This window comes from Girardinichthys multiradiatus, chromosome 11 (assembly GCF_021462225.1).
Source record: "Girardinichthys multiradiatus isolate DD_20200921_A chromosome 11, DD_fGirMul_XY1, whole genome shotgun sequence".
NCBI classification, from domain to species: Eukaryota; Metazoa; Chordata; class Actinopteri; order Cyprinodontiformes; family Goodeidae; genus Girardinichthys; species Girardinichthys multiradiatus.
This window is the reverse complement of record NC_061804.1, coordinates 32,339,012-32,361,604: the sequence shown is the minus strand read 5'-3', so window position 1 is coordinate 32,361,604 and position 22,593 is coordinate 32,339,012. Positions and strand designations below refer to the sequence as shown.

General features: G+C 42.6%; 1 protein-coding gene across 1 annotated transcript; it reads left to right on the top strand.

Annotated features, from left to right (window-relative positions):
* Positions 1-910: 910 nt before the first annotated feature.
* On the top strand, positions 911-18,598 carry aifm1 (apoptosis inducing factor mitochondrion associated 1). Its single transcript, XM_047378262.1, has 18 exons — positions 911-1,030; positions 1,399-1,522; positions 4,210-4,340; positions 4,455-4,575; positions 4,861-4,977; positions 6,912-7,033; positions 7,127-7,257; positions 13,120-13,210; positions 13,368-13,452; positions 13,531-13,607; positions 14,007-14,115; positions 14,227-14,334; positions 14,416-14,504; positions 14,593-14,733; positions 16,755-16,897; positions 17,100-17,224; positions 17,918-18,105; positions 18,194-18,598. The coding sequence occupies exons 2-18, from the start codon at positions 1,435-1,437 to the stop codon at positions 18,263-18,265; spliced, it is 1,938 nt and encodes a 645-aa protein (XP_047234218.1). The 5' UTR covers positions 911-1,030; positions 1,399-1,434; the 3' UTR covers positions 18,266-18,598.
* The last annotated feature ends 3,995 nt before the right edge of the window (positions 18,599-22,593 follow it).

Genomic DNA, 22,593 nt, shown 5'->3' with positions numbered 1-22,593 from the left:
CAGCTGCCTTAACTTAGCTCTCCTTTTGTTAATAGTCAGTCAATCAGTCATTTTCTATACTGCTTCTTCCATAGTGGGTCTCAGGGAAGCTGGTGCCTATCTCCAACAGTCTATGGGTGGGAGGTGGGGTACACCCTGGACAGGTCGCCAGTCCATCGCAGGACAACACATAAACAACCATGCACACACTCATTCACACACCTAAGGGCAATTTAGAGTGACCAATTAACCTAACAGGCATGTCTTTGGACTGTGGAAGGAAGCCAGAGTACCCGAACCCACTGGGAGAACATGCAAACTCCATGCAGAAAGACCCTGGTGACATCGTAACATACGTCGTCTGCATAGTTATGATAACTTACGTTGTTGTTTATTCAAATCTGAGTTAGGGGGAGCATGTAGATATTGAATAGGAGGGGCCCTAAGATGGACCCTTGGGGAACGCCAAGGATCCATTTTAGAGATTAAGTGTGGAGATTAAGTAATAAATAATCCAAAACGAAATAAAAAACATTCTTCCCAACTGATATTCTCAATACAGTCTCTAAATAAAGTCATGAATGTAAACATTAACTAGAATAAACAAGAAATTAACAGTATCTTGTAACTGAATACAGCTATTCTGAGCTCCAGACCTTGAACATAAGCTCTGATTGTAGTTAACCAATCTGTAAAAAAAAGGTAAATAAAATATGAGTCTGTAGCATCTCAAACACTGTCTTAAGTACTTTGGCTCCTACACAATGCTCCTACATATTTAGAAAAAAAAGTGGAACATTTGCTATATATTTATATTTAGAATGTCTGGATTGAGAGCAAAGTGAAACCAAAGTCAAATTTCTATTCTTGGGGTGCACAAACTTGGTGAATAAAACGTATCCTGATTCTGATGTTACGTTGTGAACTATAGGGGGCAGCAGCGTCTTTAACCAATATTTATTTGCACAAACGTCATGAAGAAAAAGAAAAGGTTATAGTTTACGGTACTGACCAAAGAGCCTTGAAAGAAGGAGGTCGCAGTACATACCAGGTAAAATAACGGTGTCAGACACACACATGAAGTATAGATTCCATAATCGTGGGTTTAAAGTGCAGAATTAGTTGTGTTACGCTATTTTATTTCTACAATTATACAGTAATAGATTTTGAGTTTTTAAATGTGGGAATGTGTCTTGTGTGGGTTGTTTAAATGCGACGCCATCTTTCTTCCTAATCTGTTGTCTTGTTTAGCCGGTGTTAGAGGTGGCTAATCTCTCTATCCAAAGAGTCTTTGCAATTACCCAGCACCCCTTTGAAACGAATGACCTGTCTCTGGCCTTGGCGTGCAGTGTGTGCGGCTGCTAGTTGTCTGTTGGACTTCATTAATTGTAACTAGCTTTCTGTCCGACCTGTCGGTAGTGTAACTGGGAGCCGTTCCAGCAGAGCTGAGCCACCATGCTGACATGTAGGGCTGTATGGAAGAAGCTTGCACCTATAGCCAGAGCCTCATCAACTGTATGCCGGCAGAATGTGAGGAGAGCAGGTAGGTGAGGTTTCTGATTACCTTGTTGTGTTTCTGTTAGCTGCCCTTTATTCGAATCTAACTTAACTGTTTAAAAAAATGTACACATTGTTATATCATTGAGCCCATCTGTGGGCAGTCCTGTTGAGTTTGTGTTTGTAAACTAGCCCGACCTTTATGTTTAATACCAAGCTAACTAGCTAGTTAGCAAGTGTTGACGCTGCCTTTTTAAGATATATTTTAATGAAGAATATAGTTAAATGGCAGAATTTATATATTGTCTGCTTGGGCTACGTGTAGCCGATGAGAAAGCATCATAAGTAAGCATGGACTTGAAATGTCTGCAGTTTTCTTCTGACAGGTGCTGCACCATTTTCTGTGACCATCCTTCTGATTGTTGCCATGATCAAATGGATCGACTCTTATCTCCAGGATTATAATCTCGCCCCTCTTTGTCAGACTGAAAGGATAAACACATGCACCAAATTAACCTCATTTTCTTGCACAGAGGTTTCTACTTTCCTCAATTTTTTATAAATTACAAGGCAATACTCACTGTAAAAGCTGGAGATTTAATGGTACATTTCATATTAGAACATCCCTACTTGGATACTTATTATATTCATAGTATATAACCATCACTGCTGCCAACAAACCTAATAAGTGTTTACATCCTGGCTGTTATTGGCACAGCTTTTTCACTTCTTGCGTAGTCTTTTGTTGCTTTTTATACACAAAGATACATGCATGTTCTGAATTGGCTTTGAGTATGCTATTTTCAATTCAGTTCAATTCAGTTTATTTATATAGCGCCAGTTCACAACACGTCGTCTCGAGAATATGGGATTTGTTTTAAAGTATCCTGATTTGACATCTGATGTAAATCCACATGGTAAGAACAAAATCGTATTGAACTGAATTGAAAAAGGGCTGCATAGTAGTTGCCTTGGAGCTAGAAGGTCCTGGGTTCGAACCGCAGCCTGGTGTCTTTCTGCGTGGAGTTTGCATGTTGTCCCTGTGTATGCGTGGCTTCTCTCTGGGTACTTCGGCTTCCTCTCACAGACCAAATACATGACTGTTAGGTTTATTGGTCTCTCTAAGTTTGCCTTAGGTGTTAGTGTGTGCGTACATGGCAGTTGGTCATGTGTGTCTCTATGTTGCCCTGTGATGGTCTGGCAATCTTTTTATTTTTACTTCTAAAAACTGTGACAGAGGACATTCTGTCTTAAAACAAAAATACATTCAGCTTGTATTCTTGTTGGAATAAAACAATTATAAATAAATTCTGGAACAAAGATAGAAATTCCAGTTTTTTGATGGAAACTGAACCTTTCCCAGACTAATTAAGCATTTGCTTAAGCATCAAAGCAGTTAATTTATTGTATACAGTTACTTAAAAACGTTACCTAACAGACTATTAATAAAAAAACAACTGCTTATTTCTTGTCAGACTCAAAACTCAACAATCAGCCCCGGTATGTTGGGAACAGGAATGGAGAAAAAGGCAGGAGCTTGCAGCATTCAGCAAGACAGTGATCCCAAATACAGCAAATCTACAACAGAATAGCTGAGAAGCAATAGAGGAGAGCTCCTTTAATGCTAAATTTAAAATCCTCACATTTGTATGATGGGAGTACTGTGGCACAACTTGAGAAGTTGTGACTGTGCCTCTGTGGGAAGCGTAGATGCCTTGCATTCCAAAAGTCATTGATTTGATTGCAGTTTCCTCCATTTTTGAATGCGAATGAGTGAATCTGTCCCTACTGTAAAGTGCTTTGAGTGGTTGGTATATCTAGAAAAGCACTATATGAATTCTGTCCATTTAACATTAAAAGAAATGTTCACAATTTTAATGGAAAAAGGGCTGAGAAACATAAATCCTAAACAACAGGCAACCAACAATGTAAACAGTTATACAATAAGAATACAGTCAACAGTAAGCATCAAACTTTTGAATTAATGGGTGCACGGTGGCACAGTTGGTAGCACTGTTGCCTTGCAGCAAGAAGGTCCTGGGTTCGATTCCTAGCCGGGGGTCTTTCTGCATGGAGTTTGCATGTTCTCCCGTGCATGTGTGGGTTCTCATCGGGTACTCCGGCTTCCTCCCACAGTCCAAAGACATGCCTGTGAGGTTAATTGGTCATGCTAAAAAAAATTGCCCTTAGGTGTATGAATGAGTGTGTGCATGGTTGTTTGTGTGTTGCCTTGCGACGGACTGGCGACCTGTCCAGGGTGAACCCCGCCTCTCGCCCATAGACTGCTGGAGATAGGCACCAGCTTCCCCGTGACCCACTATGGAATAAGCGGTAGAAATGACTGACTGGGTGTATCAACATTTCTCACACTGCATGCATTTTAACTTTGATCATAAATGATCAGTTTAGCCTCTGAAGGAGAGCAGAAAGCCATCTGAGACTGAAAATAAGAAATCTTGCTTTAAAACTAAAAATGACTGCTGGAAATTAGAGCCTGCTTCTCATGACCCTGCACAGGATTAGGCAGGAGAAAATGAATGGATGGATAATTCTCACATAAATCTTAAGACATGTAACTTAAGTGCTGAGAGAAGCTCTATAATTCCTTTATTACAGGAGCACAAGCAGAAAACAGGGATTTTCTGCTGCCAAAATGACTCTTTAACTGATCGTGTTTCTCTTCACATATCGAAGTAGTTGTATTGATGATGTTTGTCTGATCATCTTTTACAGGGTTGAACAATGCCAGAACACCACTGTGTGTGCCTGTGGCGCACATGTCCACGGGGCCAGTGGGTGGAGGTGGAGACAACCTGAAATATGCCCTCCTAGTTGGAGCAGCCTTCGTTGGTGGCATAACATACGTGAGTAAGCTTTGTCTGTTGTGGCAGAAATATTTGTAATACATTCCTGATTGTCTGGAATAAAACAAAATTCTAGCCCACATGTAAAGTGAAATATATATTATTATTTTGCAGGCTGTTATTACCATAAGGGGAGACCAGGAAAGACATATGGAGCGTATGGCAGAAATTTCCTCCAGAAAGCAAAAATCAGCCACAAAACAACCAGCCACACAGCTCCATGCAGAACCTCATGGTGAGCTCTTAATAATGAAAGTTTAGAAATTAAACACATTTTTTCTCACAGACTTTAAGCTCTGTTATGCAGAGACATATGACTATCTGGGTTTAAAGATGGCTCACTTTGATTCTGCCATGCAAACCAGATTTTTGTCAGGATAACTATGATTTTTTATTTATTTATCAGTAAATAGTACAAAGGGACATGATGTATTTTATCTGTCTTTCCATACGCTGAGTCTCAGCCTAAGTTAATAAATGTTCATTATTGTGTGTTTTTTTTTTTTTTTTTGTCCCTCAGCCCTTCCTGAGCCAAAACCCGTAGTGCCACCTTCACCAGAGGACTCGAGCCCCCCAGCTGAAGTCACTGCGCCGGGTGCTGAAACAGCATCCCCCGGTGAATCTGCAGAGCCTCCAGGTTAGCTGCATGCTTTTTACATTTCTTTTAACTCATGGCTGTTTTATTATGCCTCCTCTTTGAAATAAAACGGTCACCATGGCATACATTTTGCTCATACTGGAGGTTTTCTGTTCTGCTGTTGTCTCTTGACTGTGGTATATATCCAGATCCTTTGAAAGTTCCTCTATGAACAGTGACGATACTTGGTGGTGCAGGCATTTTTATGTAACAGTGTTTACAGTTTCACTGCAGCCTTCAGAAACTTACTTACCAGTGACATTTCTCTTTTTTTTTTGGTCACTGTTTCAAATAGGCTGATTTTTTTTTTTCTCGAATATGCCGGCTCATTCGCTGGTATATTTGTCCTTTTAGAGAATGTGTGTGGGATAGCCTGATTTAGTGTTGAGCTATTTTTTTACACTGCATCTTCTAGACGTTACTGAGCCAGTTTGATGGTTCCTACCATAAAGCATAAATCATTGCTCCTCCATTATTACTGAAAAGCTTAATATTAGTCAGTTATATGCCTTGATTTGACAGTAGAGGAGCCAGTAGCAGAAACCTCACCAGAAGAAGTGGCAGTAACACCTACTGTGGTTGTAGTGAGGGAGGGAAGATTGAGAAGAAATACAAACTGCTTTCAAATCATCCTTCCACGATCTACACGTTCTTTATGTCTCACAATACGATTGAAAGGGGGTTAAAGTCCTCACACCAATAAAATATCCCAAAGTGACCTTAGGAATCTTGGTCCTCTTTAATCTGCGGCGACATCTACTGAAATTAGATTCCTTCCTACAAGCTTAATGTCTTACTGGCAAACAAAATGGGCTTTCATCAAATTTGAAATACACTAGCAAACAATTATTGCTTTCCAAACAGCCTTTTGCAATATTAATATTGTACATAGATAGATTCACAATATATTGTGAAGCCTTTTAAAAAAAGCCTTATAAAACTTATAGGTATCTCTTAAATCTTACAGTAAAGATACAGTTCAACAAAGCAGAATTGACAAGTCCTCCAAGAGCCCTACTACTGCAGCATACTTACGTCTTATTGGAACCACACTCCCTTCAGATTTTAGGCCAGCTGGATACAACTCAAAAAGTTCTGCCCGGATGATGGGTCGAGACCATGCTGCAAGAACCTCCAAATTAGGGCCCCAAGAGCAGAATTACATTTTGTACTTGCAGCCCTGTGAGGAAAAACAAATCACTGTTCTGTACAGCCTTTACAGTTCATATTTGTTGTGGGTTTGTCTCTAATTCCTAAGGTCACCTAGTCCTGGACATACACATCAGAAAGGCACAAGTGTAGAAAATATGTATTTATCACAGGTGATATTATCAATGCCATATTTATCTATAATAAGGCCATTGCACGGTTTTCTAATATTGTGCAACCCTGATTCTTATGCAAGTTTGCTGCTGTACCTTCAGCACCCTGTGAGCTGTTGCCAGCAGTTGTCAGAAGCTGGGATGTACATCCAAAGTATTCAAAGGCCTCTTTAGGTTTGGTGCAAGGTTCTGTTGTAGTGACAAATCCCTCCAAAGCAGAACCACCCAAACTCCACTATGTGGTTCTGACAGACGATGATAAGAACATAGTTGAGCTTCAGGTGGAGAGAGATGAGTCTGACACAGAGTAACAGTTTTTTTTTAGTTGTTTTGAAACATTCAAGCTTTTTTGTTCATTCTTATTTTTAATCACGTTTTTCTTATTACAGCTCTCATCTCTTGTGACTTCCTCTGTATTTACTTTTTGATTTTGCAATGATGAGGCTTAATTTCACTTATACAAATTAACTTTATTTTCTAATCTTATTCCATCTCAGTGTGGTTGTGTTAGCTTAGTGAGAGCATAGACTGACTGTTTCTTTCCTTGTACTGACTTGCTATGCCTTCCCTCTCTCTTTCCTGCTCTTGTTTGCTTTCTCACACAACCTCCAGATGCAGACTCCAAACCTGCTTCTCGTACATTGCCCTCACACGCCCCCTACCTCTTGATTGGAGGAGGTACAGCCTCTTTCGCAGCTGCTCGATCTATCCGAGCCAGAGACCCTGGTGCCAAGGTAAGTCAGGCTTATATATATTCATCTAACATTTATAGAGAAATATTTCTGGAGTCTGAATTTTTACTACTTGAGTTTTTGTTGTTGCTGCAGGTACTGATTGTGACTGATGAGGCAGACCTTCCATACATGAGACCGCCTCTTTCTAAGGAGCTGTGGTTCTCTGACGACCCCAGTGTAACAGAAACTCTGCGTTTCAAACAGTGGAACGGGAAGGAAAGGAGGTGGGTTCCCAGTCTTCTCAACCCATAGTTTTTTAAAACTATGCTTTGGAACATTTGCTGGATTTCTCCTACGTCGTCAACGTGTTACTCATGGGGCGTTTTTGGAACTATAGTGCGTTTACATTGCTCTAAATCAGTTGAGTTTGTAGTTTAAGTGATGTAGTAAGAACTGATCATTAACTATAATGCCTCATTTTAGATTCTAAAACTGATTGCAACAGCTAGCATGCAAAATAAAACCCAAATAATAAATTATGTCTTTAAAATGGATCAGTGACAAGAGAGCAGGATATGTTCTTAGAAACTAGGGTCACCTACAGCTTGCATAACTCTGTGGGTGGTAATGGTAGTTACTGAACAGAAGTCTAGCTATGTGTGCATCTTGTAGTCTTCAGAGCTTTGATGCTAAACCAAACAAAGGACAACTGATGGTGGGAACAGAACAGGAAAAGAACTACATGAGTAATTAAAGCATAACGTTTATTCACTGACATATACAGGGGTTGGACAATGAAACTGAAACACCTGTCATTTTAGTGTGGGAGGTTTCATGGCTAAATTGGACCAGCCTGGTAGCCAGTCTTCATTGATTGCACATTGCACCAGTAACAGCAGAGTCTGAAGGTTCAATTAGCAGGGTAAGAGCACAGTTTTGCTCAAAATATTGAAATGCACACAACATTATGGGTGACATACCAGAGTTCAAAAGAGGACAAATTGTTGGTGCACGTCTTGCTGGCGCATCTGTGACCAAGATGTATTTTGTGATGTATCAAGAGCCACGGTATCCAGGGTAATGTCAGCATACCACCAAGAAGGATGAACCACATCCAACAGGATTAACTGTGGACGCAAGAGGAAGCTGTCTGAAAGGGATGTTCTGGTTCTAACCCGGATTGTATCCAAAAAACATAAAACCACGGCTGCCCAAATCACGGCAGAATTAAAGGTGCACCTCAACTCTCCTGTTTCCACCAGAACTGTCCGTCGGGAGCTCCACAGGGTCAATATACACAGCCTGGCTGCTATAGCCAAACCTTCGGTCAATTATGCCAATGCCAAACGTTGGTTTCAATGGTGCAAGGAGCACAAATCTTGGGCTGTGGACAATGTGAAACATGTATTGTTCTCTGATGAGTCCACCTTTACTGTTTTCCCCACATCAGGGAGAGTTACGGTGTGGAGAAGCCCCAAAGAAGTGTACCACTCAGACTGTTGCATGCCCAGAGTGAAGCATGGGGGTGGATCAGTGATGGTTTGGGCTGCCATATCATGGCATTCCTTTGGCCCAATACTTGTGCTAGATGGGCGCGTCACTGCCAAGGACTACTGAACCATTCTTGAGGACCATATGCATCCAATGGTTCAAACATTGTATCCTGAAGGCGGTGCTGTGTATCAGGATGACAATGCACCAATACACACAGCAAGACTGGTGAAAGATTGGTTTGATGAACATGAAAGTGAAGTTGAACATCTCCCATGGCCTGCACAGTCACCAGATCTAAATATTATTGAGCCACTTTGGGGTGTTTTGGAGGAGCGAGTCAGGAAACGTTTGCCTCCACCAGGATCACGTAGTGACCTGGCCACTATCCTGCAAGAAGAATGGCTTAAAATCCCTCTGACCACTGTGCAGGACTTGTATATATCATTCCCATGATGAATTGATGCTGTATTGGCCGCAAAAGGAGGCCCTACACCATACTAATAAATAATTGTGGTCTAAAACCAAGTGTTTCAGTTTCATTGTCCAACCCCTGTATATCTCATCAGTGTGTGCATAATCCCAATAGCAAAACGCTGTTTGGATGCAATTTTTACGTAAGTTCTAAAATTTTGGGGAGCATGCCTTATTCCCCTTCATTCAAACAATATAATTGTCCAGTTGTGAGGATCCAAAATATGGAGAAATATGAGAAAATGTGGGCTAATCACAATCGATATTATCATCATAATTTTTAACAGTTTTCACAATTCTAGTGTGTATACTAGAAAGTGTATTGGATTAAAGTTTAAACACATGCAGAATACAATATAAATCAAGTTAGGCTCCCAGAAGGAATGTTTAGTTCTGGATGGTATTTGGCGCACATGCAGACCGGCAATGTGTTTGTGTTATATTTGATTTATAATCCAAAACAAGCACCAGAGGACATCGCAGGTCAATCTGTTGCAGGCAGCAGCTGGAGTGCCTGACAGTCAGTCACAACAATGAATAAAGGTCATCAGACTTATGCCGCTTTTCCAGTGGCTCGATTTGGCCAGCCCGGAACAGCTCCACATGGCTCTGCATGTTGTGTGTTGCATTTCCATAGACCCGCTTTCGCTCCGCTGAAGGGAACACCTCCTGGAGGCGCGCCTTTTAAAGTATCATGTGTCATGCTGCATAACCGCGAATGAAGCACCCAACCGCCAATGTAAAGAAATAAAGACTGAAACGCATTATAAAAACAAGAAGTAACACGTCTATTGCCTGGGGATTAAATCTGCTGACTGCATTGACAATCAGATTTGATGAGTAGGATTTTGACATCCGTTTTATTATTATTAAAGATTTCACTTTCCTTTTAAGAGACTTGGAAAGATTTGAATTAGGTCCCATTTTATTTCTAATAGTTGTTGCCTATGTATTGCAGTCTCCTATGATCGCCAGAAAAGCTTGCACCTCGTCGTTGCTCTAAGGGGTGACTTTTCCGTATAACTGTGTGGACTCCATCATACAGGTCCTTCTCAAAATATTAGCATATTGTGATAAAGTTAATTATGTTCCATAATGTAATGATGAAAATTTAACATTCATATATTTTAGATTCATTGCACACTAACTGAAATATTTCAGGTCTTTTATTGTCTTAATACGGATGATTGTGGCATACAGCTCATGAAAACCCAAAATTCCTATCTCACAAAATTAGCATATCGTTAAAAGGGTCTCTAAACGAGCTATGAACCTAATCATCTGAATCAACGAGTTAACTCTAAACACCTGCAAAAGATTCCTGAGGCCTTTAAAACTCCCAGCCTGGTTCATCACTCAAAACCCCAATCATGGGTAAGACTGCCGACCTGACTGCTGTCCAGAAGGCCACTATTGACACCCTCAAGCAAGAGGGTAAGACACAGAAAGAAATTTCTGAACGAATAGGCTGTTCCCAGAGTGCTGTATCAAGGCACCTCAGTGGGAAGTCTGTGGGAAGGAAAAAGTGTGGCAGAAAACGCTGCACAACGAGAAGAGGTGACCGGACCCTGAGGAAGAATGTGGAGAAGGGCCGATTCCAGACCTTGGGGGACCTGCGGAAGCAGTGGACTGAGTCTGGAGTAGAAACATCCAGAGCCACCGTGCACAGGCGTGTGCAGGAAATGGGCTACAGGTGCCGCATTCCCCAGGTCAAGCCACTTTTGAACCAGAAACAGCGGCAGAAGCGCCTGACCTGGGCTACAGAGAAGCAGCACTGGACTGTTGCTCAGTGGTCCAAAGTACTTTTTTTGGATGAAAGCAAATTCTGCATGTCATTCGGAAATCAAGCTGCCAGAGTCTGGAGGAAGACTGGGGAGAAGGAAATGCCAAAATGCCAGAAGTCCAGTGTCAAGTACCCACAGTCAGTGATGGTCTGGGGTGCCGTGTCAGCTGCTGGTGTTGGTCCACTGTGTTTTATCAAGGGCAGGGTCAATGCAGCTAGCTATCAGGAGATTTTGGAGCACTTCATGCTTCCATCTGCTGAACAGCTTTATGGAGATGAAGATGTCATTTTTCACCACAACATGGCACCTGCTCACAGTGCCAAAACCACTGGTAAATGGTTTACTGACCATGGTATCACTGTGCTCAATTGGCCTGCCAACTCTCCTGACCTGAACCCCATAGAGAATCTGTGGGATATTGTGAAGAGAACGTTGAGAGACTCAAGACCCAACACTCTGGATGAGCTAAAGGCCGCTATCGAAGCATCCTGGGCCTCCATAAGACCTCAGCAGTGCCACAGGCTGATTGCCTCCATGCCACGCCGCATTGAAGCAGTCACTTCTGCCAAAGGATTCCCAACCAAGTATTGAGTGCATAACTGTACATGATTATTTGAAGGTTGACGTTTTTTGTATTAAAAACACTTTTCTTTTATTGGTCGGATGAAATATGCTAATTTTGTGAGATAGGAATTTTGGGTTTTCATGAGCTGTATGCCAAAATCATCCGTATTAAGACAATAAAAGACCTGAAATATTTCAGTTAGTGTGCAATGAATCTAAAATATATGAATGTTAAATTTTCATCATTACATTATAGAAAATAATGAACTTTATCACAATATGCTAATATTTTGAGAAGGACCTGTATGTTTCTCTCACTTGCTTGAATACACATTTAAAAATGCCGGTTGTTTTTTTTTTTGTTTTTGTTTTTTTACGCTGGTCGACTCTTATGGGTGGCCGATCAGCGAACAGCCGTTTGTTCACGTCACGTACAGTACCAACTCGGCTTCGCTTAGTCCTGCTAAGGAGGAGATACCAAAAAAGGAGGTACTGGTACTGAAATAACAGTAATGCAAACCGAGTCGGGCCAAATCGAGCCAGTGGAAAACGGGCAATAGAGGATACATATAAATGGATGAGACAATATTGCCAGAACTTGTTTGAGGGAGGCTGCAGTGTACGCCCCACATGCAACATACGACTGCTCTGCTTCATGCATACTCCAAATGTGCCCCCCATCAAACAATATCAGATGTTTATGATTAGTGTTCTGGTACTCGAGACCACATTTTCAAAGTCTTGGTCTCGTGTCAGACTCGACTACCTTTTGACTGTCTTGTCTCAGTCTTAGACTCGCTCAACTCTGGGTTTTTTCCAATACTACAGCTGCAACATCCTTTTCTTCATCTCCAAGTTAGAATGAAGTTCCCAACTGCATTCAGATGCACCAATGAAGATTTTTACTTTGAAAGTTTCAGTGCTCCCACCTGTTTCCCAATGTGCCAAGAACGACATGATAGGAGGGAGGAGAAAACCATAGAGACATTTTTTTTCTAGTGTAAATATTTGGATGTTTTTCTCTTTGTACAACATTGAATAAGAAGGATAGTTAAGTCAGTTAAGACCTCCACTCAGTCTAGCTTCAGCTAATGGCAACATTTTAACTGGAGGTATGCGGTCTTTAAAGTTGTCTGGTTTCCTGTTTAACTTGTTACCAGCTTGTCAGATTTCTCGGACAACCCGCACATAGTTGAGGGTCTGCTTGACCTTCAAATGACACGGCAGTGCACCTAGCAAAAAAAATGTTGGGTTTACCAGTGTAACCAGTTAGTTTGCGATTGAGCCGCCGCAGGTAGGTTTTCTTTAAAGCTACAACTACATTTATTATTATTGTTATTATTATTACAACAATCCCCTTGAAAATGGATGGTGTTTCATCATTGTGTGGTCCTGATCTTGGTCTCCCTCCCTTCAAGTCTTGCTCTTGGTATGACCTGGTCTTTGTCTTAACCCAATCTTGGGTTAGGCGGTGTGGACTGCAATACTATTTCTAAAACCGTTTAACAAATCTACGGGGCATCTTTTATGTCTGGTGACCTACGTTCCTTTTATGACTTGTCGGTGCTTCAGCTACTACCTGATTAAACCATTCTGCTCCTGATTCCAGCTCTTATGTCTCTGATACAATAACAAATGTGCCAATAGGTTGTTAATCTAATAATTTACTCAGTGGTCTGAAATCTGGATGGTTTATTCTGGGTGCTTACCTATATTTTTAAAGGATATTATTTTTGCTGGTCAGAGTTGAGAACTGTTCTCTTCTGACTTTTTAGAATTTATTGTATTGTTTCTTTTTATGTTTAAAACCTTCCATGTTTTTCCATTTGACAGTATTTACTTCCAGCCGCCGTCGTTTTACATTGATCCAGAAGATCTGAATAGTGCTGAAAATGGGGGCGTGGCTGTCCTCACTAGCAGAAAGGTTGGTTTATAGGTCTACTTATTAATTAGACAAAACCCTAGATTATTTTGATATATTTTTATATTGATATACATCATTTGGACACTTATTGTTTATATATATATATAAAGACCACTGACAAAAAACTGCTTTTTGTGACATGTTTTGTGTATTTTAGGTGGTTCATATGGATGTGAGAGGAAACACAGTAAAACTGGACGACAATACGGAGATTTCATATGACAAGTGCTTGATTGCTACAGGTAAGCAGCCTTGATGTAATTGTTATTACCATGGTTATTATGAATGTGACGTAACCTAATTTGGACTTTTGTCTTCAGGTGGGGTCCCAAGGAATCTGCAGGTAATCGAAAGAGCAGGAGAGGAGGTGATGAAGAGGACAACTTTGTTCCGCAAGGTCAGAGTTCAGCCACTAGGGGGTGATTTATGCAAAGTCGGACGGATAACAATTTGAGTATCTAGAGGTGCAATGCGGGTAGCGACATGCTCCAAAAGTTGCTAAAATTACAGTGAAAGGTAGTTCTAGGAAGTATAAATATATATATGTGCACTCCTTAGATTGTTAATAGCAACAACAAAAAATCCTCTAGGATAATTTCAAGAAAATACATTGAAATTTGTGATTATGTGACAAAAGGTTGACTTTTGCAAATCACTATATTATTTTAAACGCTGCATGCCATTCTTCTCAACTAAATACAGATAGATAGTGGCTTTGGAGTATTTTGAGGTCTTCAGCCTTGTTAGTACTTCATTTTGATCCTAAAAATGCTGAACTGACTTGTTTAACTTGCAGATTGAAGACTTTAAATCACTGGATAAGGTGTCGAGAAACATGAAGTCCATCACTATTATTGGAGGTGGATTCCTGGGCAGTGAGGTGGCCTGTGCACTTGGCAGGAGATGTAAGACTACTTGACAAGCTGAGAAAGTTTCAGGATAAATCAAACTGATAGTTCTAGGTAACAGAACAAACCTTTTTGCTTATGTGTCTATCATCATCTTTCTGTTTTTAGCATCAGAGTCTGAATTAGAGGTGATTCAGATGTTCCCAGAGAAGGGCAACATGGGCAAGGTGCTACCTGAGTATTTGAGCAACTGGACAACAGAAAATGTCAAGAAAGGTACAACTTGAATCATTCTGGTGGTATCAGTGAGATTTTCCTTGTTTTTCTGATGACTTTGTTTTTTATTTGTTCTGTTAGAGGGTGTAAAGGTCATCACAGAAGCGCTGGTGAAAACTGTGTCTTACAAAGATGATAAACTAGAAATCAAACTCAAGGATGGACGATTGGTAGGTTCACATTTCAGCCAAAAATGGCCTGGTCCAAGGCACCAGATGTACTTATTAGACACTAATAATGTAGAACTTTGCCTTGCAGGTAAAGACGGATCACATTGTCGCAGCTGTCGGCCTGGAGCCCAATGTGGACCTCGCCAAGTCAGCGGGTCTAGAAGTGGACTCGGACTTTGGTGGCTATCGGGTCAACGCGGAGCTGCAGGCTAGGTCCAACATTTGGGTGGTGAGTAAAAATCCCATTTCTTAATATAAGTCATGTGTCATTAGTCAGTCATGGTAGTGTGCATGCCTTGTGATGCATCTTTTGCAAATTCTTGGTGTGTGATCATAGTGCCCCCTTCTGGTCAGATAAGTTCATGGTTCAAACATGTTCCTCTTCTGAGTTTAATGTTTTCCTTAAAGGAAAAACATTTGCACTGAATAATAGCAGTGGTTAATGTTCTCTCTTAATGTATGAAAGAATTGTTTACATGTTCATTTGAACATGTAAACAATAAATGTCAATAGAAGAAAAGAGAAACAAGCATGAAATCATCATATTGATGTGAAAAAGAACCAAATAAAATGAATCAGTTTCCTGTTCAAAAAGAGCAGCAGGAAGTGAATGCTTATTAAATCCTGCCCAGTTCATGCACACACTCATTGCTGTTTTCTAACATTTAGCTCTCCCCTCAACTCATAACCCTGTGAAGATTCAATATTTTCTTGTGACATTTTGAAAAGTGAAACTCATATTAAATTGAAATATTAAACAGTGAAATATTTCAAACCTTTATTTCTTGAAAATTTGATGATTGTGGCTTACAGATAACGAAACCCCAAAATTCAATGTCTCAAAAAACTATTAACATAACATCAATTACAAAACAAATGAGCGTTTTTAATATATGAATTGTCATGTAATGGTCATGTTCTGGCTTACACAATCATGGGAATAACAGCTGACTGGACAGATGCCCAGAAGACAGTCATTGACACCATTCACAAGGATAAGCCACAAAAGGTTAATGCTAAAGAAGCTGGTTGTTCACAGAGTGCTGCATCCAAGCATGTTCATAAAACGTTCAGTGGAAGGAAAAAGGTGTGGTAGGAAAAGGTCAGCGTCAGGGATAACCACAGGCTTGAGAGGATTACCAAGCAAAGTCTTTTCAAGAATTTGGAGGAACGTCACAAGAAGTGGATTAAGGCTGGAGTCAGCGCATCAAGAGGCACTACGTAAAGACAAATCCTACAGATGAGCTATAAGCGTCTTACCTTTTCAGATGAAAGTAAAGTTTGCATTTCATTTGAAAATCAAGGTGAAAGAGTGGAGAAGCACAGAATTTATGTTGCTTGAAGTCCATTGTGACACTGACAGTCAGATGGTTTGGGCTGCATGTCATCTGTCGATGTTGGTCCACTGTGTTTTCTGAAGTCCACAATCAACGCAACCGTCTACTAGGTCATTTTAGATCACTTTATGCTTCCTTCTGGTAAACAGATTTATGAAGATGTTGATTTCATTTTCTAGCAGGACTCAGCACCTGCTCACACTGCCAAAGATACCAGAAGCTGGTTCAGTGACCAAGGTGTTACTGCGCTTGATTGGTCAGCAGACTGGCCTGACCTGAACCCCATAGAGAACCTATGGATGATTGTCAAGAAAAAAATGAGAGACACCACATCCAACGTTGCAGATGACCTGAAGGCAGCTAACAATGCAACCGGAGCTTCTGTTGCACCTCAGCAGAACCACAGCCTAATCTCCTACCCACCACGGCGCATTGATGCAGTAATTCATGCAAAAAGAGCCCCAACCATGTATTGAGTGCTTAGAAATAAACATATGTTCCAGAAACCTGACATTTCTGTTTTAAAATATTTTTCATTGATCTTATTCAATAATCTAATTTTCTGAGACACTGAATAATGTTTTTTTTAATCATCCGTAATAATAATTTCAAGAAATAAAGGCTTGAAATATTGCACGCTATCTGCAATGACTCTATATATTGAGTTTAACTTTCTCAAATGTGTGACGACAAATATTGAACTTTTTGCACCAAATTCAAATCTTTTCACCTGCATATATTGTTATATGTTGTCTTTTATCAGAGTATTTTTGCTCTGTAGTTTATTTGACCGTAAGATTGACCATGTTAGACTTGTGCTCCTGATATCCAGCCTTATGAACCATCCTTAGTGGTCCGTTTTGTAATGTGCACAATGGCTGCAGCGAGCTCAGTCATCTTTGTGTTATATTAGGCTGGAGATGCTGCCTGTTTCTATGACATCAGGCTGGGCCGCCGACGAGTTGAGCACCACGACCACGCTGTCGTCAGCGGGAGACTTGCAGGAGAGAACATGACGGGAGCCAGCAAACCTTACTGGCATCAGTCCATGTTCTGGTGGGTTAATTATATAGGAATATTCCAAACCATATTTATTTTTTTTTTTACTTAGTTATACTTTTAATACTAATGGGAGATTCTGTACTTTGGGGTCAACTTTAAAACTTTTAGTTGCTCCCTTTGCAGTGGATTAGCTTATGTAAAACAGTTTTGTATAGCAGTATAATACTTTTGTTCTGAGATCTCGAACATTTCACAGGAGTGACCTGGGACCTGATGTCGGCTATGAGGCTATTGGGATTGTTGACAGCAGTCTGCCGACAGTAGGAGTGTTTGCCAAAGCCACTGCCAAGGACACACCGAAAGCTGCTACTGAGGAGTCGGGTAGGAGCGCTCAGTGCTGTTTTTTTTTACCCTGCTGGTCTGTTTATATTTGGCTTTTGTGAAAATTATACATATTTGCAGAATAGGAGACTTTGATTGTTTAGTGAGAGAAAGTAAAATACAATTAACCAGAGATGTATATGGAATAATTAACATTTACTGGGACACAAATCATGCAGATAATTAGTGGAACATAATTGAAGTGTAACGGCTTAAACAAGCAAACAAAAGCATTAAATGTAGGTTTGTTTAAACTTGTTTTAGATCTGTTCTCTGATGTCAGAATTGCTGCAGCATTAAACCAAGGTCAAAACACTCCTCACTGTAATGAGGCACAAAAACACGGAAACTGGTTTGTCACTTGGATAAATGCAACAGACCAGAGACAAAAACTCAGATTGCTGCTCTTTCTGGAAAGTGTTGCATGTCCAAATATTTTTTACTTAAAAAATGTATTTCAAAACCATTAATCATTTTTCTTCCACTTCGCTATTATACTGTACTTTGTGTTGGTCAATCATGTAAACTCCCTGTAAAATACATTGCTGTTGTAACATAAAAAATGTGAAAAGGTTCAACGCAATGTACTTTTGTTTCTCTAAAAAAATCATATCGATCCTAAGTGAGTAAAAAATAAAAGTGATGCTGAGAACAAAGAGTCCGATTGAAGCTTCCTCTGTGACGTTGGTACAGGTACTGGGATCCGCTCAGAGAGTGAAACAGAGGACACCGCGTCCAGCGCGGTGGCCTCCACAACACCGGCTCCTCCTGTCGAACACAAAGACAAATATGGAAAAGGAGTCATCTTCTACCTGAGAGACAAAGTGGTGGTGGGGATTATCCTGTGGAACGTGTTTAACAGAATGCCCATCGCAAGAAAGGTACTACCCATGGTTTCAACCTCATTTTGTTGGAAGAATTCAAAAACGCGATGTGTTCACTGAAAGCTGTTTGTGTGGTCGTTTGTAGATCATCAAGGACGGAGAGGAGCATGCAGATCTGAACGAGGTGGCCAAGCTGTTCAACATCCATGAGGAATAATTGACTGGAGGCTCACACTCAAGGGAGAGAGTTTTACTTTATCCAAAGAACGGACTCTGGCAGTGATCGCCACCATCATTAAGACAACCCGTCATGGCTACCAAATGCGAGGATCAATGTATATTAAACTGTTGATATTTTCATATTTGGATTTTGTATCTGCTGTCTTGTCTTGTTTGGTTTTATTACCAGATGACAAGTCCTTGTGTTGTTTTCCTTCCACCACCATTTCTGTGATTGCCACTTCCCCACCAGGCTGAACTGTTCTCCTTCTGTGTGATCGGAGCAGCTTGTAGTCAGAAAAGCTGCAATAAAAGCTATTTTTAAATTGGACTCAACCTATTATTTTCAGCTTTGCCTGCAGAGAATGGCAGTGATGAGCAGCTGCACTGACCTCTGTTCAGAGCTGTTTAGATGGTTGTTGCAGTCAGTGTGGTTGAACTCATCTGTCCTGAGGAATTTGAATCATTCTATGTTGCTTGGCAGATTCCAACTTGACACAATTGAAGAATGAATGGTTCAGTTCAGTTATTTTGGTTGTGTAAATTAGAATGTTAAAGTGACATTTCTAAAGTATATTTTACAGTGTGTTGAAGCTCATATTAAGGATAGCCAGTGTCCAACACCCACCAAATGACTCTAGAATGAAGCTTGGCCTACTTATCCCCATCTTGTCCGGGGGTAAAAATGAGCAGGCATGCAGAAATGTTTCCTCTTTTTCTTTTTCCCCACTTTGGGCTTCTTGTTATTGCGATGACTCTTGTGCTTTATTTCCTCACACATCCTTGATCTCATTTGACACTGTTGGCTCCAAAGCGAAGTGTGGATGGGGCTTCCAAGTGTGAGGCAAACACGTGCAGCCATAACGTCCCGTCTCATTGTCTGACATTAATTTTACACGAGTAAGTGGCTGGAGCCGCCGCCTCTGCGTGCAGGAGTAAACACGAGCTTCAGCATCTGGGTTTTCATTTTCCTGCAAAACAAAGATGAGATGAAAAGAATGGATACTAAGGACAGAGTTGGGAAAATAAGTGCATGTGTACCTGAATTGAAACAAGTAGTTCATTGGAGTTATTCAGAACAATTATTTTGCATGCATCATCAGTGCTGCAAACCTTATGTTTATGAAAGATATATTTTAAACTGAGACAAATATTACTGTTTCAGAGCTTTTTTGTTAAATGTTTTTTTAATCTTCGTTGTTTACTAAAGTAAAAGTTATTTATTACAAGGGGAACTTCATTTGAGTGTGCAGACAGTTGATGTCTTTTGGGGGATTATTTACTAAAGTAACACATTTAAGTTACATTTTTCTTAATTTTCCAAATGTAATATCAGTATATATAAAAAAAAAAAAAATTAATCTATATATATATATATATATATATATACTCGTACTCGTTGTCTTCTGCTTATCCGGGACCGGGTCGCGGGGGCAGCAGACTCAACAGAGACGCCCAGACGTCCCTCTCTCCAGACACCTCCTCCAGTTCCTCCAGGGGGAGCCCAAGGCGTTCCCAGGCAAGCCGAGAGACATAGTCCCTCCAGTGTGTCCTGGGCCGTCCCCTGGGCCTCCTCCCGGTGGGACGTACCTGGAACACCTCCCGAGGAAGGCGTCCAGGAGGCATCCGGTATAGATGCCCGAGCCACCTCAACTGGCTCCTCTCGATGTGGAGGAGCAGCGGCTCTACTCCGAGCCCCTCCCGGATGGCCGAGCTCCTCACCCTATCTCTAAGGGAGTGCCCGGCCACCCTACGGAGGAAGCTCATTTCAGCCGCTTGTATCCGGGATCCCGTTCTTTCGGTCATCACCCAAAGTTCATGGCCATAGGTGAGGGTAGGAACGTAGACTGACCGGTAAATCAAGAGCTTTGCTTTTCGGCTCAGCTCTCTCTTCACCACAACGGACCGGCACAGCGCCCCCATTACTGTGGCAGCCGCACCGATCCGTCTGTCGATCTCCCGCTCCATTCTTCCCTCACTCGTGAACAAGACCCCGAGATACTTAAACTCCTCCACTTGAGGCAGGAACTCCCCTCCAACCTGAAAAGGACAAGCCACCCTTTTCCGGTCGAGTACCATGGCCTCGGACTTGGAGGAGCTGATCTTCATCCCAGCTGCTTCACACTCGGCTGTGAACCGGCCCACTGCGTGCTGTAGGTCTTGGCTAGAGGGGGCCAGCAAGACCACGTTATCTGCAAAAAGAAGAGACGAAATCCTCTGGTCCCCAAACCAGACCCCCTCCGGCCCTTGGCCCATCTAGAAATCTTGTCCATGAAAGTTATGAACAGGACCGGTGACAAAGGGCAGCCCTGCCGGAGTCCAACATGCACCGGGAACAGGTCCGACTTAGTGCCGGCAATGCGGACCAAACTCCTGCTCCGCTCGTACAGAGACCGGATGGCCCCTAGTAAAGGGCCCCCGATTCCATACTCCTGGAGCACCCCCCACAGGGCATCACGAGGGACACAGTCGAATGCCTTCTCCAGGTCCACAAAACACATGTGAACCGGTTGGGCAAACTCCCATGAACCCTTGAGCACCCTGTAGAGGGTATAGAGCTGGTCCAGTGTTCCACGGCCGGGACGAAAACCACACTGCTCCTCCTGAAGCCGAGGTTCGACTATCGGTCGGACTCTCCTCTCCAATACCCTGGCATAGACCTTACCAGGGAGGCTGAGGAGTGTGATCCCCCTGTAGTTGGAACACACCCTCCGGTCCCCCTTCTTATGAAGGGGGACCACCACCCCAGTCTGCCAGTAAGAGGCACTGTCGCCGACCGCCACGCAATGTTGAAGAGGCGTGTCAACCATGAGGTACTCAGGGCGGATCTCATCCACCCCCGAAGCCCTGCCACCGCGGAGCTTTTTAACCACCTCGGTGACTTCAGCCTGGGTGATGAAAGGAATGCGTGATGGCAGGATTGAGGAGATCCTCGAAGTACTCCTTCCACCGCCCGATAATGTCCTCAGTTGAGGTCAGCAGCCTCCCACCCCCACTATAAACAGTGTTGGCGAAGCACTGCTTCCCCCTCCTGAGGCGCCGGACGGTTTGCCAGAATCGCTTCAGGGCCAACCGGTAGTCCTTCTCCATGGCCTCACCGAACTCCTCCCAGGCCCGAGTTTTTGCCTCTGCCACAGCCCGGGCCGCAGCACACTTGGCCTCACGGTACCAGTAAGCCGCCTCAGGAGTCCCACAAGCCAACCACAGCCGATAGGACTCCTTCTTCAGCTTGACAGCATCCCTTACCGCCGGTGTCCACCACCGGGTTCTGGGATTGCCACCGCGACAGGCACTGCAGACCTTACGGCTGCAGCTACGGGCAGCAGCATCGACAATAGATGCGGAGAATATGGTCCACTCGGACTCTATGTCTCCAACATCCCCCGGGATCTGGTCGAAGCTCACCCGGAGGTGGGAGTTGAATACATCCCTGGCCAAGGGCTCCGCCAGGCGTTCCCAGCAGACCCTCACTATGCGCTTGGGCCTGCCAAGTCTGTCCGGCTTTCTCCTCCTCCAGCGGATCCAACTCAGCACCAGGTGGTGATCAGTGGACAGCTCAGCCCCTCTCTTCACCCGAGTGTCCAAAACATGCGGCCGAAGGTCTGATGATACAACAACAAAGTCAATCATCGACCTCCTGCCTAGGTTGTCCTGGTGCCAAGTGCACTGATGGACACCCTTATGTCTGAACATGGTGTTCGTTATGGACACTCCGTGACTAGCACAGAAGTCCAATAACAAAACACCACTCTGATTCAGATCGGGGAGGCCATTCCTCCCGATCACGCCTCTCCAGGTGTCACTGTCGTTCCCCACGTGGGCGTTGAAGTCCCCCAGCAGAATAATGGAGTCCCCTGGAGGGGCACTATCCAGCACCCCCGACAGGGACGCCAAGAAGGCCGGGTACTCTGCACTACCACTCGGCCCGTAGGCTGAAATGATAGTCAGAGACCTCTCCCCAACCCGAAGGCGCAAGGATACGACCCTCTCATCCACTGGGGTAAACCCCAACACGAGACGGCTGAGCTGAGGGGCAACAAGCAAACCCACACCAGCCCGCCGCCTCTCCCCGTTGGCCACTCCAGAATAGAAGAGAGTCCAACCCTTCTCAAGGAGATGGGTTCCAGAGCCCACGCTGTGCGTGGAGGCGAGCCCGACTATTTCTAGTCAATATCTCTCGACCTCCCGCACCAGCTCAGGCTCCTTCCCCCCCAGCGAGGTGACATTCCACGTCCCTAGAGTATATATATATATATATATATATATATATATATATAAATTTTATACCATAAAATAAAATTCTTTACAATGACTTTCACTTACTGA